This window comes from Bos indicus, chromosome 10 (assembly GCF_029378745.1).
Source record: "Bos indicus isolate NIAB-ARS_2022 breed Sahiwal x Tharparkar chromosome 10, NIAB-ARS_B.indTharparkar_mat_pri_1.0, whole genome shotgun sequence".
Taxonomy (NCBI): Eukaryota; Metazoa; Chordata; class Mammalia; order Artiodactyla; family Bovidae; genus Bos; species Bos indicus.
This window is the reverse complement of record NC_091769.1, coordinates 100079971-100092122: the sequence shown is the minus strand read 5'-3', so window position 1 is coordinate 100092122 and position 12152 is coordinate 100079971. Positions and strand designations below refer to the sequence as shown.

The 12152-nt window shown below is 35.0% G+C and overlaps 1 protein-coding gene across 21 annotated transcripts in view; it reads left to right on the top strand.

Moving 5' to 3' along the window:
* EML5 (EMAP like 5) overlaps positions 1–12152 on the top strand; it is a 160965-nt gene that overhangs the window by 109779 nt on the left and 39034 nt on the right. For 18 of the 21 annotated variants that reach the window (XR_011569047.1, XR_011569046.1, XM_070797984.1 and 15 more), the window contains exons 22-27: positions 1439–1591; positions 2288–2419; positions 4564–4652; positions 5449–5625; positions 7978–8179; positions 8887–9013. Coding sequence is in view for 17 of the 21 variants with exons in the window: in XM_070797984.1 (XP_070654085.1) it covers positions 1439–1591; positions 2288–2419; positions 4564–4652; positions 5449–5625; positions 7978–8179; positions 8887–9013 (880 nt within the window). In the remaining 4 variants the exon portion in view is untranslated. Of the gene's footprint in view, positions 1–1438; positions 1592–2287; positions 2420–4563; positions 4653–5448; positions 5626–7053; positions 7899–7977; positions 8180–8886; positions 9014–12152 lie in introns of those variants that run through there. The other 3 variants (XM_070797991.1, XR_011569048.1, XR_011569049.1) reach the window with 3 other exon arrangements.

The following is a 12152-nucleotide window of genomic DNA, read 5'->3' as shown; positions in this document are numbered from 1 at the left end:
CGTGCACGCTCAGTCGCTTCAGTTGTGTCTCTGCGCCCCCGTGGGCTGTAGTCCACCAACCTACTCTTGTCCACGGGGTTCTCCAGGCAAGAGTGCTGGGGCCGGGGCGGGGGAGGGGGGGGTTGCCATGCCCTTTCCTCCTGGGGAGCTTCTCAACCCAGGGATCGAACCCATATCTCCTGTGTTTCCTACATTGCAGGCAGATTGTTTACCCACTGAGCCACCTGAGAAGCCCCCAGTAATCAGAGAGCAGGAAAAATAAGGGCGGATTTGGAGTTGAGAGGCAGTAAATGAATAACAGTCCTTCTCCAGTCTCATGGCTATAACCGCTACCTCCTTTATGTATAATATATCCCTGCCCTATATTCTCCCTTGAGCTCCAGAGAAGTATTAATATTACAAAATGCCTCCTTGATGTCTTCATTTGAATTTCTCACAGGCATTCTTAAGGGCACAAAACCACAAACACTCACACCTCCCCTAGTTTTTCCTATCTCAGTAAATAACATCATGATTCAAACAAAAAACATAGCCTCTACTTTTCTCTCTTGTTTCCTGCTTTACTCCCAGTTGGTCAAGGTCCTGCCATCTCTTTCTTCAAAAGGTATACAAATCCTACCATTTCTCACTACTTCCACTGCTGCTACTCTGCTTCAGGTCACCATCATCTCTTGACTCTTAAATATCAGAAATCACATCCTAGATTTCTAATGTATGCTTGATTAAAGTGACTGCTTATTCTCAGTTCATTCTACAACTTTTCATTCTGTAACAGCTGTACCTTATCTGTCCCACTCCAGAGTTTATGCAAGATATCAAAAGCCTTAGGGCTATGAGTTTGTCTGCTACATCCTTTGTTGTTGGGTTAAGCCCATTTTTTGTGTTTGCCAGTTCGGCATTAACCCTTATTTTTTTTAGTTAATAATATTAATATTATGATTTCTTCATGTATAGTTTTAAAATGTGTATAAATCTTCCTGGCTTAAACTAATAATTGCTTATTTTCAGGTTTTTTTAAATTTGAAATCATTTTTATAAAGATGACCTTATTTCTTAAATGTCTTGTTTGTTGGATAGAAACTGCAAAGGTAGCAAACTCCCCTAACAGAAACAACAAAATTTCCACATATATTATATTATTGGCTTTTTATGTAGTTAAAAATCTCTCATTCTTTTCATCAGCTTAGTTTCTTTCAAGGTCACTATCAGTACTCACTTTTCCTACATTCAGAAAAGGAATGGTTTGTCTTAATTAATGCTTGGAATTCTGTACCATTGTTCTCAATAAAAAACTTTATTATCTGCGTCTTTATTTCTAATATTGATTTGAAGCTATAATAAACATAGGAATCCTCCTCTGTGAAATCAAAGTTTTCTTAAGCATATACTTTTTTTAATAGAGGAAAATCCCCTGACACATGCTTTCTTTGTTTTTTAGGTGGAAGGTGTTGCTGTTTTTCTCCTGATGGTAAAGCTTTAGCTGTAGGTCTCAATGATGGAAGTTTCTTAATGGCAAATGCAGATACTCTAGAAGATCTTGTCTCTTTTCACCACAGAAAAGATGTTATTTCAGATATTCGATTTTCACCAGGTAAGATCTCATTGAAATCATATTTGATTATTAATTTGAGTATGACAGTGAATATCTCAATGTGTGATTTTTTATTTACTGTTATTTTATCTCGGAATTTTAGTTTTTTACTAGAAGAGGCAGTATAGTGAGAGGTGAAAGCACTGTAGATCAGTGGCAAAATATCTGGTTTAGGGCCAGTTCTGTCACTAAAGTTTCTGTGTGACTTGGGCCAAGGCATTTCTTTGAGCTTCCTTTTCCTCATTTGTAACATGAGGGATTAGATAACTTTTCATTGTATTCCTAATGCTTTTGAAATTACATTAATTTTGCTTTATCAGTTTCCATGTATTCATTACTAATGACAAAACCTACTATGGAATTACTAATGTTAAGGCAAATTTTATTTATGTTAGCTTACTTATATTTTTTCCTAAATTTAAAGTTTTGTTAAATGCAAAGAATATCAAAATTACTTTGTGTATAATTTTTGACATTTTCTTTCCATCACACTACCTCACTACATTAAAATTTTATTTCATTGTGTTAATTATATATGAAAAATATTACCATTAATTGCTTGACTCATATGTCTTTTTATAAAATGCAAAACACCTAAAGTTCCTCCAAAAAAATTAAGAAAATTAACTCTAGTTGTACAGTATAAAAAATATTTCTAACTGTAGAAAATTTCAAGCAATTATGTTTCTATTATAGGTTCTGGGAAATATCTTGCTGTAGCATCGCATGATAGCTTTATAGATATATACAATGTCATGAGCAGTAAACGAGTAGGAATATGCAAAGGCGCTACCAGTTACATAACCCATGTCGACTGGGATATTAGAGGTAAGAATTTCAGTAACTTACTGTTTGATAAAGTTTCATTGATTTAGTACAGCTACTTTAGAGACAAATAATTCGACAGATGAGTTCAAAAGCACTGTGAAAAAGAAACATTATTCTCAAAATGATTTTCACTACTTTATTTCATATCTAAAGATGAATGCTGGGAGTTTAGACTTTTCAATACCTCGTCTAATATAATTCAAATGATAGTACAGTAAGTGATAGATTCTTAATTTGTAAAGTAATTTAAATATTATTCTTTTTTAGTCATTTGTCCTAGTTTTTGCCAGATAAGTTTGATATAAATAGTCACTGAAATTTTAGAAAAGAGTTCTGTTAATTAGGGTTTTTTTAAGAGCAGTGTTTGACCTTTTTCTTTGTTTTTTTGGCTGTGCTCTGCAGCTTGCAGGCTGTCAGTTCCCTGATCAGGGACTCAACCCAGGCCACAGCCGTGAAAGCCCGGAGTCCTAACCGGTAGACCACTAGGGAATTCCTAATTTTAATGTAATTTCCCCAGCATTCAATAAAATACATTCCCTAAAATTATCATAGTTGTTTAACATACAGGATTTAATGAATATCTTTGTTTTTTAGCAGAATGTGTGGCATATGTCAGTGTTAATAATTTGAATAAAGGTTAATATTTTAAATGCTCCATTTTGAGGGGTTGTTGTTTCAGATAGTCACCTCTGTAAATATGGTATTGTAAATTAGTTTTTCCAAATACAGTTAAAATGTATATTTTAAAAGTTCAGTTCAGTCACTCAGTCGTGTCCGACTCTGCGACCCCATGAACCACAGCACGCCAGGCCTCCCTGTCCATCACCAACTCCCGGAGTCCACCCAAACCCATGTCCATTGAATCAGTGATGCCATCCAACCATCTCATCCTCTGTTGTCCCCTTTTCCTCCTGCCCTCAATCTTTCCCAGCATCAGAGTCTTTTCAAATGAGTCAGCTCTTTGCATCAGATGGCCAAAGTATAGGAATTTCAGCTTCAGCATCAGTCCTTCCAATGAATATTCAGGACTGATTTCCTTAAGGATGGACTGGTTGGATCTCCTTGTGGTCCAAGGGACTCTCAAGAGTCTTCTCCAACACCAGAGTTCAAAAGCATCAATTCTTCTGTGCTCAGCTTTCTTTATAGTCCAACCCCTCACAGCCTTGAGTAGATGGACCTTTGTTGACAAAGTAATGTCTCTGCTTTTCAATACACTGTCTAGGTTGGTCATAACTTTCCTTCCAAGGAGTAAGCATCTTTTAATTTCATGGCTGCAATCACCATCTGCAGTGATTTTGGAGCCCCCAAAAATAAAGTCTAACACTGTTTCCACTGTTTGCCCATTTATTTCCCATAAAGTGATGGGACCGGATGCCATGATCTTAGTTTTCTGAATGTTGAGCTTTAAGCCAACTTTTCCACTCTCCATTTTCACTTTCATCAAGAGGCTTTTGAGTTCCTCTTCATTTTCTGCCATAAGAGTGGTGTCATCTGCATATCTGAGGTTACTGATATTTCTCCCGGCAGTCTTGATTCCAGCTTGTGCTTCCTTCAGCCCAGCGTTTCTCATGATGTACTCTGCATATAAGTTAACTAAGCAGGATGACAATATACAGCCTTGATGTACTCCTTTTCCTATTTTAAATGATACTTCAAATTTTATTTCTAGGATTTTTATATGCATGATGACAGAAATAACTTATTCACACACACGTGCATGCTCAGTCACTCAGTTGTGTCAGACTTTTTGCAACCCCATGGATTGCAGCCTACCAGGAGCCTCTGTCCGTGGGATTTTCCAGGCAAGAATACTACAGTGGGTTGCCATTTCCTCCTCCAGGGGATCTTCCCCACCCAGGGATTGAACCCATATCTCTTTACGTCTCCTGCATTGGCTGGCAGATTCTTTACTGCTGAGCCACCTGGGAAGCGCGTGCTCACACACACACACACACACACACACACACACATTAAGCCATTTAGGAATTTAATTACTTTATTACATATTAATTACTTTATTATGGTTGATGCAAAGGAAAATGGTTTTATGTTAAGGCTAAATTTTTCCCAAAAAAGTTAAACATCATACTAACTGTGTATGTATTTATATTTTATATATGTGTATATTTTTTAATTTTTTTAAGGAAAGCTTTTACAGGTCAACACTGGTGCTAAAGAACAGTTATTCTTTGAAGCTCCCAGAGGGAAAAAACAAACCATTCCCAGTGGAGAGGTAGGAAGATAGTAGTGCTTGTAATGTTGATATGACTAATAGTGGTTAGAAAGCAGATGCCTGTCTGGGTACAGGAAAATATGCTATGTTAAGAAAAGGAATAAATTGCTTACTTGTATGGCTGGCTCTTCTCTAATTACTTTACTTAAAAGACAAGAAGCATACAATAGCACGTAAAAGACATGCCGTCTAAGACTGGATTACTGCATCTCTGTCGAATCTTTTGGAACCCATGTACCTAAGATGCTTATTGGCAAATTTCTATTTAAGGAAAAAAGAAAAAGAAAAAAAAATGTGTGTGTGGTTTTATGACTGACATTATTAGCAAAACTTTTTGACACGGCCAAGGAAGAGAAACTAAATTTAATTTGAAAGTGGCTTAGTAAGGAGAGGGATTGTAAGTCAGATTCTTAATTTCCAATAATGATTAATTGGAAAACATGCTTATAAAAGTACTAGTAGAAGTTTAGACATGAAATGAAAGAATCCGTTTCTGATATTCTAAGAGCAGAAAAAGTCCTATTTATTATATTGTCACTGTATGTTCAGCATCTAGAATACACAGTGGATAAATAAATCTTGAATGAAGTTATGTTAAAATTTTTCTGCAGGAACTAGTGGACTTGGCAAGGTACAGAACCAGAGCAACTAATAATTTGTTTCACTGTTTTTATTAAACTTTTAATTTTACTTGTGAGATCTATAATTAATTACAAAGAAGAATATTCAGTTTTTTGTTGTTAATGTTTTAGAGTGAGATATTATAAACTTAGAGCAGTCTTTTTTTATTTTTTAGGCAGAAAAAATTGGTTGGGCATCATGGACAAGTGTGCTTGGTTTCTGCTGTGAGGCAATTTGGCCAGTAATTGGAGAGGTCACGGACGTAACTGCCTCTTGCCTCACCAGTGACAAAACAGTCCTAGCTACTGGGGACGATTTGGGATTTGTGAAGTTATTTAGATATCCTGCTAAAGTATGTGTTTTTCTTTAATTCTAATGATCATAACTATAAAAATGGTTAAGGTAATGCCCTTTCATAGCGTTTCACTGTTGTAATATGAATATCACATGTGGAATACATAATGTTGTAATATGAAAGGTTCATAATTTATTTCCTGTTCTTGACATCATGTTTATAGCTTTTATCTAGAAGTAGTATTATAATTTATGATCCCATATCTTAAGTTACATATTATATTGTATGGTTTCTGAGTATTGAGTAGTATAAATATTCCTTTTAGAAGAATCCTTCTTTTAGTCCTAATATTAAATAATTTTAGTATTCGTATGATAAAATATATATCATTAACACTAAATACAAACTCTTGATATTTACAACTTTAACATTTAAAATGTTCTGATTAAATATACTGCTACTGCTATTGCTAAGTCACTTCAGTCGTGTCCGACTCTGTGCGACCCCATAGACGGCAGCCCACCAGGCTCCCCCATCCCTGGGATTCTCCAGGCAAGAACACTGGAGTGGGTTGCCATTTCCTTCTCCAATGCACTAAAGTGAGAAGTGAAAGTGAAGTTGCTCAGTGGTGTCCGACTCTTAGCGACCCCATAGACTGCAGCCTACCAGGCTCCTCCACCCATGGGATTTTCCAGGCAAGAGTTCTGGAGTGGGGTGCCATTGCCTTCTCCGCTGATTAAATGTAAAACACTATAAATTATAATACCTCTAAAATCAAAGTAAACAACATTGGTTTAATGTGATGAATAATGCTATTTTTATAAAACCAAACTGTAGAGATTCTTTGAAGTGTACGTGCCCACGTTAACTGTGTGCTATGTGATGACTGAATCCTTTTACTGCTTTCTTCTGTTCAAACTACTGGGAAACATTAGGCTTTCACTTAGCACAAAAATAAAATTCATGACATCAAGTATAGATACGCATTTCCTTGTCACAAATTCAGATGTATGTTATAATCTAGCACCAACATGAACATATATATAAGTTTGAAATATGGCACTGAAATCATGATATTCGGTGCATGATGGTCTTAATTAATTCATTTCAGCATTGAAATGAAACTGTGAGTTTTAAAAATTCCCATAGAGAACTCAGGTACCCAAGAAAATATTTCACAAGTCCTTGTTTTAGATACACTGAAGTTGTAGAACCTTACTTGACACAAATGTTCCAACAAGACATTTATTAATAAAGGCTTCACTCTTAGTGTTCTAGATGGTGTAGAAGCCCTAAGAGTATGTTCTAGAATGCTGGTCCACAGATTTCTTCTTCTCCTTACTAGCAAGAACCAGAAAATCGTAGGGAAATGATCTTCTTCTGGTGTTTTCATGACAGATTTCTCTTCGATTTCAGCTGATTTTATTGATTCCTCGTTTCCAAAGAATCCACTGATTTAACTATTACTATGTTTTGTTTCCCTAGAGAAGGAAATGGCAGCCCACTCCAGTATACTTGCCTGGCAGGCCACAATGCATGGGGTTGCAAAGTTGGACACGACTGAGCGACTGAACACGTTTTGTTTATTTAAGACATGTCTTATTTTAACACCCTTGAGAAGATGTCCATATAAAACCTGCTTATGACACGTTGATCTGAAATTTACCTATGTAATCCAGTAGTGCTAGTGTTCTAGATTTAAAAGTTATCAGTATCTTGGGTTTGTCCTTATATTTAAAAGAAAAATACACTACTGTGTGTAACATCTGCTTATAATCAAACACACTAGTGAATTACAATGAAAGATATGTACATGAGTATATAGTGAAATGTTTGCTAATTACTTTTTGTTAATATGGCCGTGCTGTATGTACATAGGCATTCGTATCCTGATTTTCCCAGTTATTGTGTTTCTTATGTCTGCATAGCCATAGTTTTTTTAAAGATATCCACCATAATTAACTATTACTATGTTGAATATTTACAGTATTTAAAATGTTTCAAAAAAAAAATAAAATAAAATGTTTCACTGCTGTAAGTCAGTACTATGGCGAATGTTTTTTGTATAGATAAGGTCTCCTTAGCATATACTCTTAAAAAGGGATGGTGAGACAAAGGTCAGCATTTTCATACTTTTCAATGTAGAATACCAAGTTGATTTCCAAAAGAGTTATGCCCATAGCACAGCAGAGTGCAAAAATACTAGTTTATCCTATCTTCACTAAGTTTGGGAGCGGTTACTTTTTATTTTAGTGAGTTTCAGTATTTTCTCTCTTTTTTTTTTTTTTTTTAACAAAGTGCCTTTGCAATGATTAATTTCCAATCAGAGATTAAGAAAGAAGTTCAAAATTATAAAAACTTTTCAAGTAATAAAATTTCTCAGAAATTTGAATTTTTTTTAATTTTTAGGGAAAATTTGGAAAGTTTAAGAGGTACGTGGCCCATAGTACACATGTCACAAATGTTCGCTGGACTTACGATGACAGCATGTTGGTTACCTTAGGAGGCGCAGATATGTCTTTAATGGTTTGGACAAATGAAATGGAGGGCTATCGAGAAAAAAGACCTTGTGATAGCGAAGAATCTGATATAGATTCTGAAGAAGATGGGGGTATGTCATTTTAAGGTATTTTAACAAAAACATAGAAAAAATTTAGCACAACTGATTTAAACTGCAGAAGTTTAATAAGTAATAATAATGCTTGAATAATTATCGTTTCAGTCTTTTTGGTCTGTTTAACACCAGAATTTTTTTTGCGACTCTAAAATAACAGGTTGGCATATACTGATGACTTATTCTTCATTTAGCAGTGTGTGATAATCATACTTTAAAGAAGCACTACTAAAATAAATTTATAGTATTGAACCTCATCCTTTAAAATAATTCTGTGTTTTTCCTATTATACTAGTAATACCCACTCATTGTAGAAAAGTTAGAAAGTACATTTTGCAATAAAAAAATGAACACAGCATCCATAATTTGAACACTCAGAGAGGTAACTTCTGTTAACATTTGGGATGTTACCCATAGGGGTATGTGTATTTATATAAATTATCTTTTTTTTTTTTTTTTACAAAAATGGCATCATATTGAGGGTTTTTTTTTTGTAGCTTGCTATTATCACTTAATCAGCATTCTTTATCACTAAATATTCTTCTACATCATTTTTACTGGCTGTTTGTTATTTCATAATTTGACTATAACACGATGTATTTAACTTATTTCATATTGTTTAATGTCCTTGTATCTGATTTTTAAGATCATAATTGAGATCCTCAGCTATAACGTAGAGAATAATTCTTATATTTTGATGTTAGGCTATGACAGTGATGTCACAAGGGAGAATGAAATCAGTTACACCATCAGAGCCTTATCAACAAATATTCGCCCAATGTTTGGAATCAAGCCTCATTTACAACAAAAAGAACCCTCAACTGATGAGAGGTAACAATCAAGTTTAAAACTAGATGAAGAAAAAGTTATCAGTATTAGAAATTGAATTGTTTAACTGAATGAATTTTTTGTAGAAAATAAGTATTGGTGGTGCTCTTGCATGTTACAGCCCCAGCTTCTCTTAGAAAGCATGTTTGTCCTGAAATACTTTTTGGTAATGACGCTGTCCTTTGCAAGTAGCTTAGGGAATGATGCTATATATAAAGTCTGTATGATTAAAGGAATCTTACTTGCTAACTTTTATAAATATATGTGGTAGGGTTTCAAGAAATAATACAAACTGAATCTAATACCTAGTATGTTTTAGGACGCACATGAACCAGAGAGATGCTTACGTTTTGAAAAGGCCTTTTTATCCATGTGCATTTGATCAAGGATAGAAAGTCATTATTTTAAATTTTTTCCAAAAAGGCAAGTTGAAGTATAGCTTGTCTCTGGGAATTATTGGTCTTTGTCAAGAATTGGCAAATCAAAATAAGGCTATGTGCACTGCAGTCTTATGAGGAAAGAGAACTTCATTTAATAAAGTATCTTAGTGTAATGACAGATCAAGAGAAAAATTGTGAGCCTGATGCTTTTAAAATCATTAGAGAAGATAGAAAACAGTGAAGAGGCATATGGATCAGTAAACTGCATAGAGTCACTTAAAACGGGGGTGAACAGTGATGATCTGTTTGTGGTGTAAGTTGTATCTGACTCTTTGTGGCCCCATGGACTGTAGCCCATCAGGATCCTCTGTCCATGGGATTTTCCAGGCAGGATTACTGCAGTGGGTTGCCATTTCCTTCTCCAGGGGATCTTCCTGACCCAGGGATTGAACCCTGGTCTCCTGCATTGCAGGTGGATTCTTTACCGACTGAGCTATCAGGGAAGCCATAAAGGCATAAGAAGGGGCAGAATATTAAACTAGAGGTATGTTTTTTTTTTTAATGCTGAACATACCATGATCTAAATACTTGTACGGTATTCAAGGTTGAGGTGACGACTCTGAAGACAGGTCAAAGGGCATAGTTTTTGGAATAAGATCCCACGTGGTGCCAATGGTAAAGAACCCACCTGCCAATGCAGGCAGACACAGGGTCAGTCCCTGGGTCAGGAAGATTGCCTGGAGGAAGGCGTGGCAACCACTCCAGTATTCTGGCCTGGAGAATCCCATGGACAGAGGAGATGGTAGGCTGCAGTCCATGGGGTCACACGGAGTTGGATACAACTGAAGCAACTTAGCATGCAAATGGGTTAAAATACTCATTTTTATTATTTGCCAGTTGTTGACCTTGAGAAACTTTTCATTCTCTCTGAGCCTCAATTTCCTCAGAGGTAAAATAAATATTATAATCCACAGTTTATGGAGTATTTCATGAAATGAAGTAATGTATATAAAGAATTTAGGTAGTAATTCTCCACTACCCCTTTCTTGGACTAAAATACAAAGTAACCTAAGGAGATATCTGGTTAATACTGACAGACTTCCTTTAAAAAATTTTTTTTTTTTACTGTAGTTTAGGCCATGTCACACTACTTGCGAGACCTTTGTTCCCCAACCAGGAATTGAACCCAGGACCACAGCAGTAAAGGTGCTGAGTCCTAACGACTGGACTCCAGGGAACTCCCTAAGAGCTTTTTCTTTTAGTACTGAAATTAAATATCCACAGAGTAATAAATACTACCTGTATATTTATTAATTAGAGCCATCAGTTCAGTTTTGCCACACTTCAAAAGCATCAATTCTTTGGCGCTCAGCCTTCTTCACAGTCCAACTCTCACATCCACACATGACCGCAGGAAAAACCATAGCCTTGACTAGACAAACCTTTGTTGGCAAAGTGGTGTCTCTGCTTTTGAACATGCTATCTAGGTTGGTCATAACTTTCCTTCCAAGGAGTAAGCGTCTTTTAATTTCATGGCTGCAGTCACCATCTGCAGTGATTTTTGGAGCCCCCAAAAATAAAGTCTAACACTGTTTCCACTGTTTCCCCATTTATTTCCCATAAAGTGATGGGACCGGATGCCATGATCTTAGTTTTCTGAATGTTGAGCTTTAAGCCCACTTTTTCACTCTCCTCTTTCACTTTCATCAAGAGGCTTTTAAGTTCCTCTTCACTTTCTGCCATAAGGGTGGTGTCATCTGCATATCTGAGGTTATTGATATTTCTCCCGGCAATCTTGATTCCAAATTGTGTTTCTTCCAGTCCAGCGTTTCTCATGATGTACTCAGTATGCAAATGTGGATGTTCATAATTAGAATATTTTCAGTATAGTACTTAATATTCCCTAAAAGAAATTATATCTCACATAATAAAAAATGTAATATAGGGAAGAAGAAACTCTAGATATTCTCATTATTATTTTTCATTTATTATATTGATTTTTAAAGAAAATATTATCATTTAGCAGATAAATGGAGTATGTCAGAAAATATGACCTAATTTTAATCTGTAGACCATCCCTCATGGTAAAACACTTAAATTTCCTCCTTCATTGTGGAAGTGACCCAAGTTCTGACAGAAATATTTTACTGCTCACAAAGAATGGTTGACACTGTCATAATTGTAATCTTTGCTGTTAACTTGTATTCTCAAAATTATTTTTTATTTATTTTACATTTTGTTCTCAAATTATTTTATAATTTAGTTCTACTAAATTCTCCTGAAAATGCCAAGGCAGAAAAGTCGTTAGTGTGATTCACAGTTATGAGTCTTCATTTTCATCAAATGCAAGAATCAAAGGAGATGAAAATGAAGTTTTTTTTTTCATCAACTTTGAACTTTTGTGAAGAGGTTAAATGGTCTGTATACATAATTGTCTTCCGTTTTAAATAAAATACATCATCATCAAATACAAAACATTTTATAAACAAAACAAATGTTTGTCAAATATCTACTTAAAAGGAAAATATTTCTGATGACAATTTGACTTTATTTAGTTGATTTTTTTGTGGATTCTTTTTTCCTAAATGACATTAATAATTTTATGTTTTTCTTTTTCTGTTTAAGTATTTTTATGACAAGTCTTAATGTATTTAAAGTAGTTACTTGTCAATCAAATTTCCAATTTTTTTAATAAATCAGAACATGACATAAAATTTAGGCATTATTGTATTTCCTTAGAATTTTATTGACATGTTACCTTT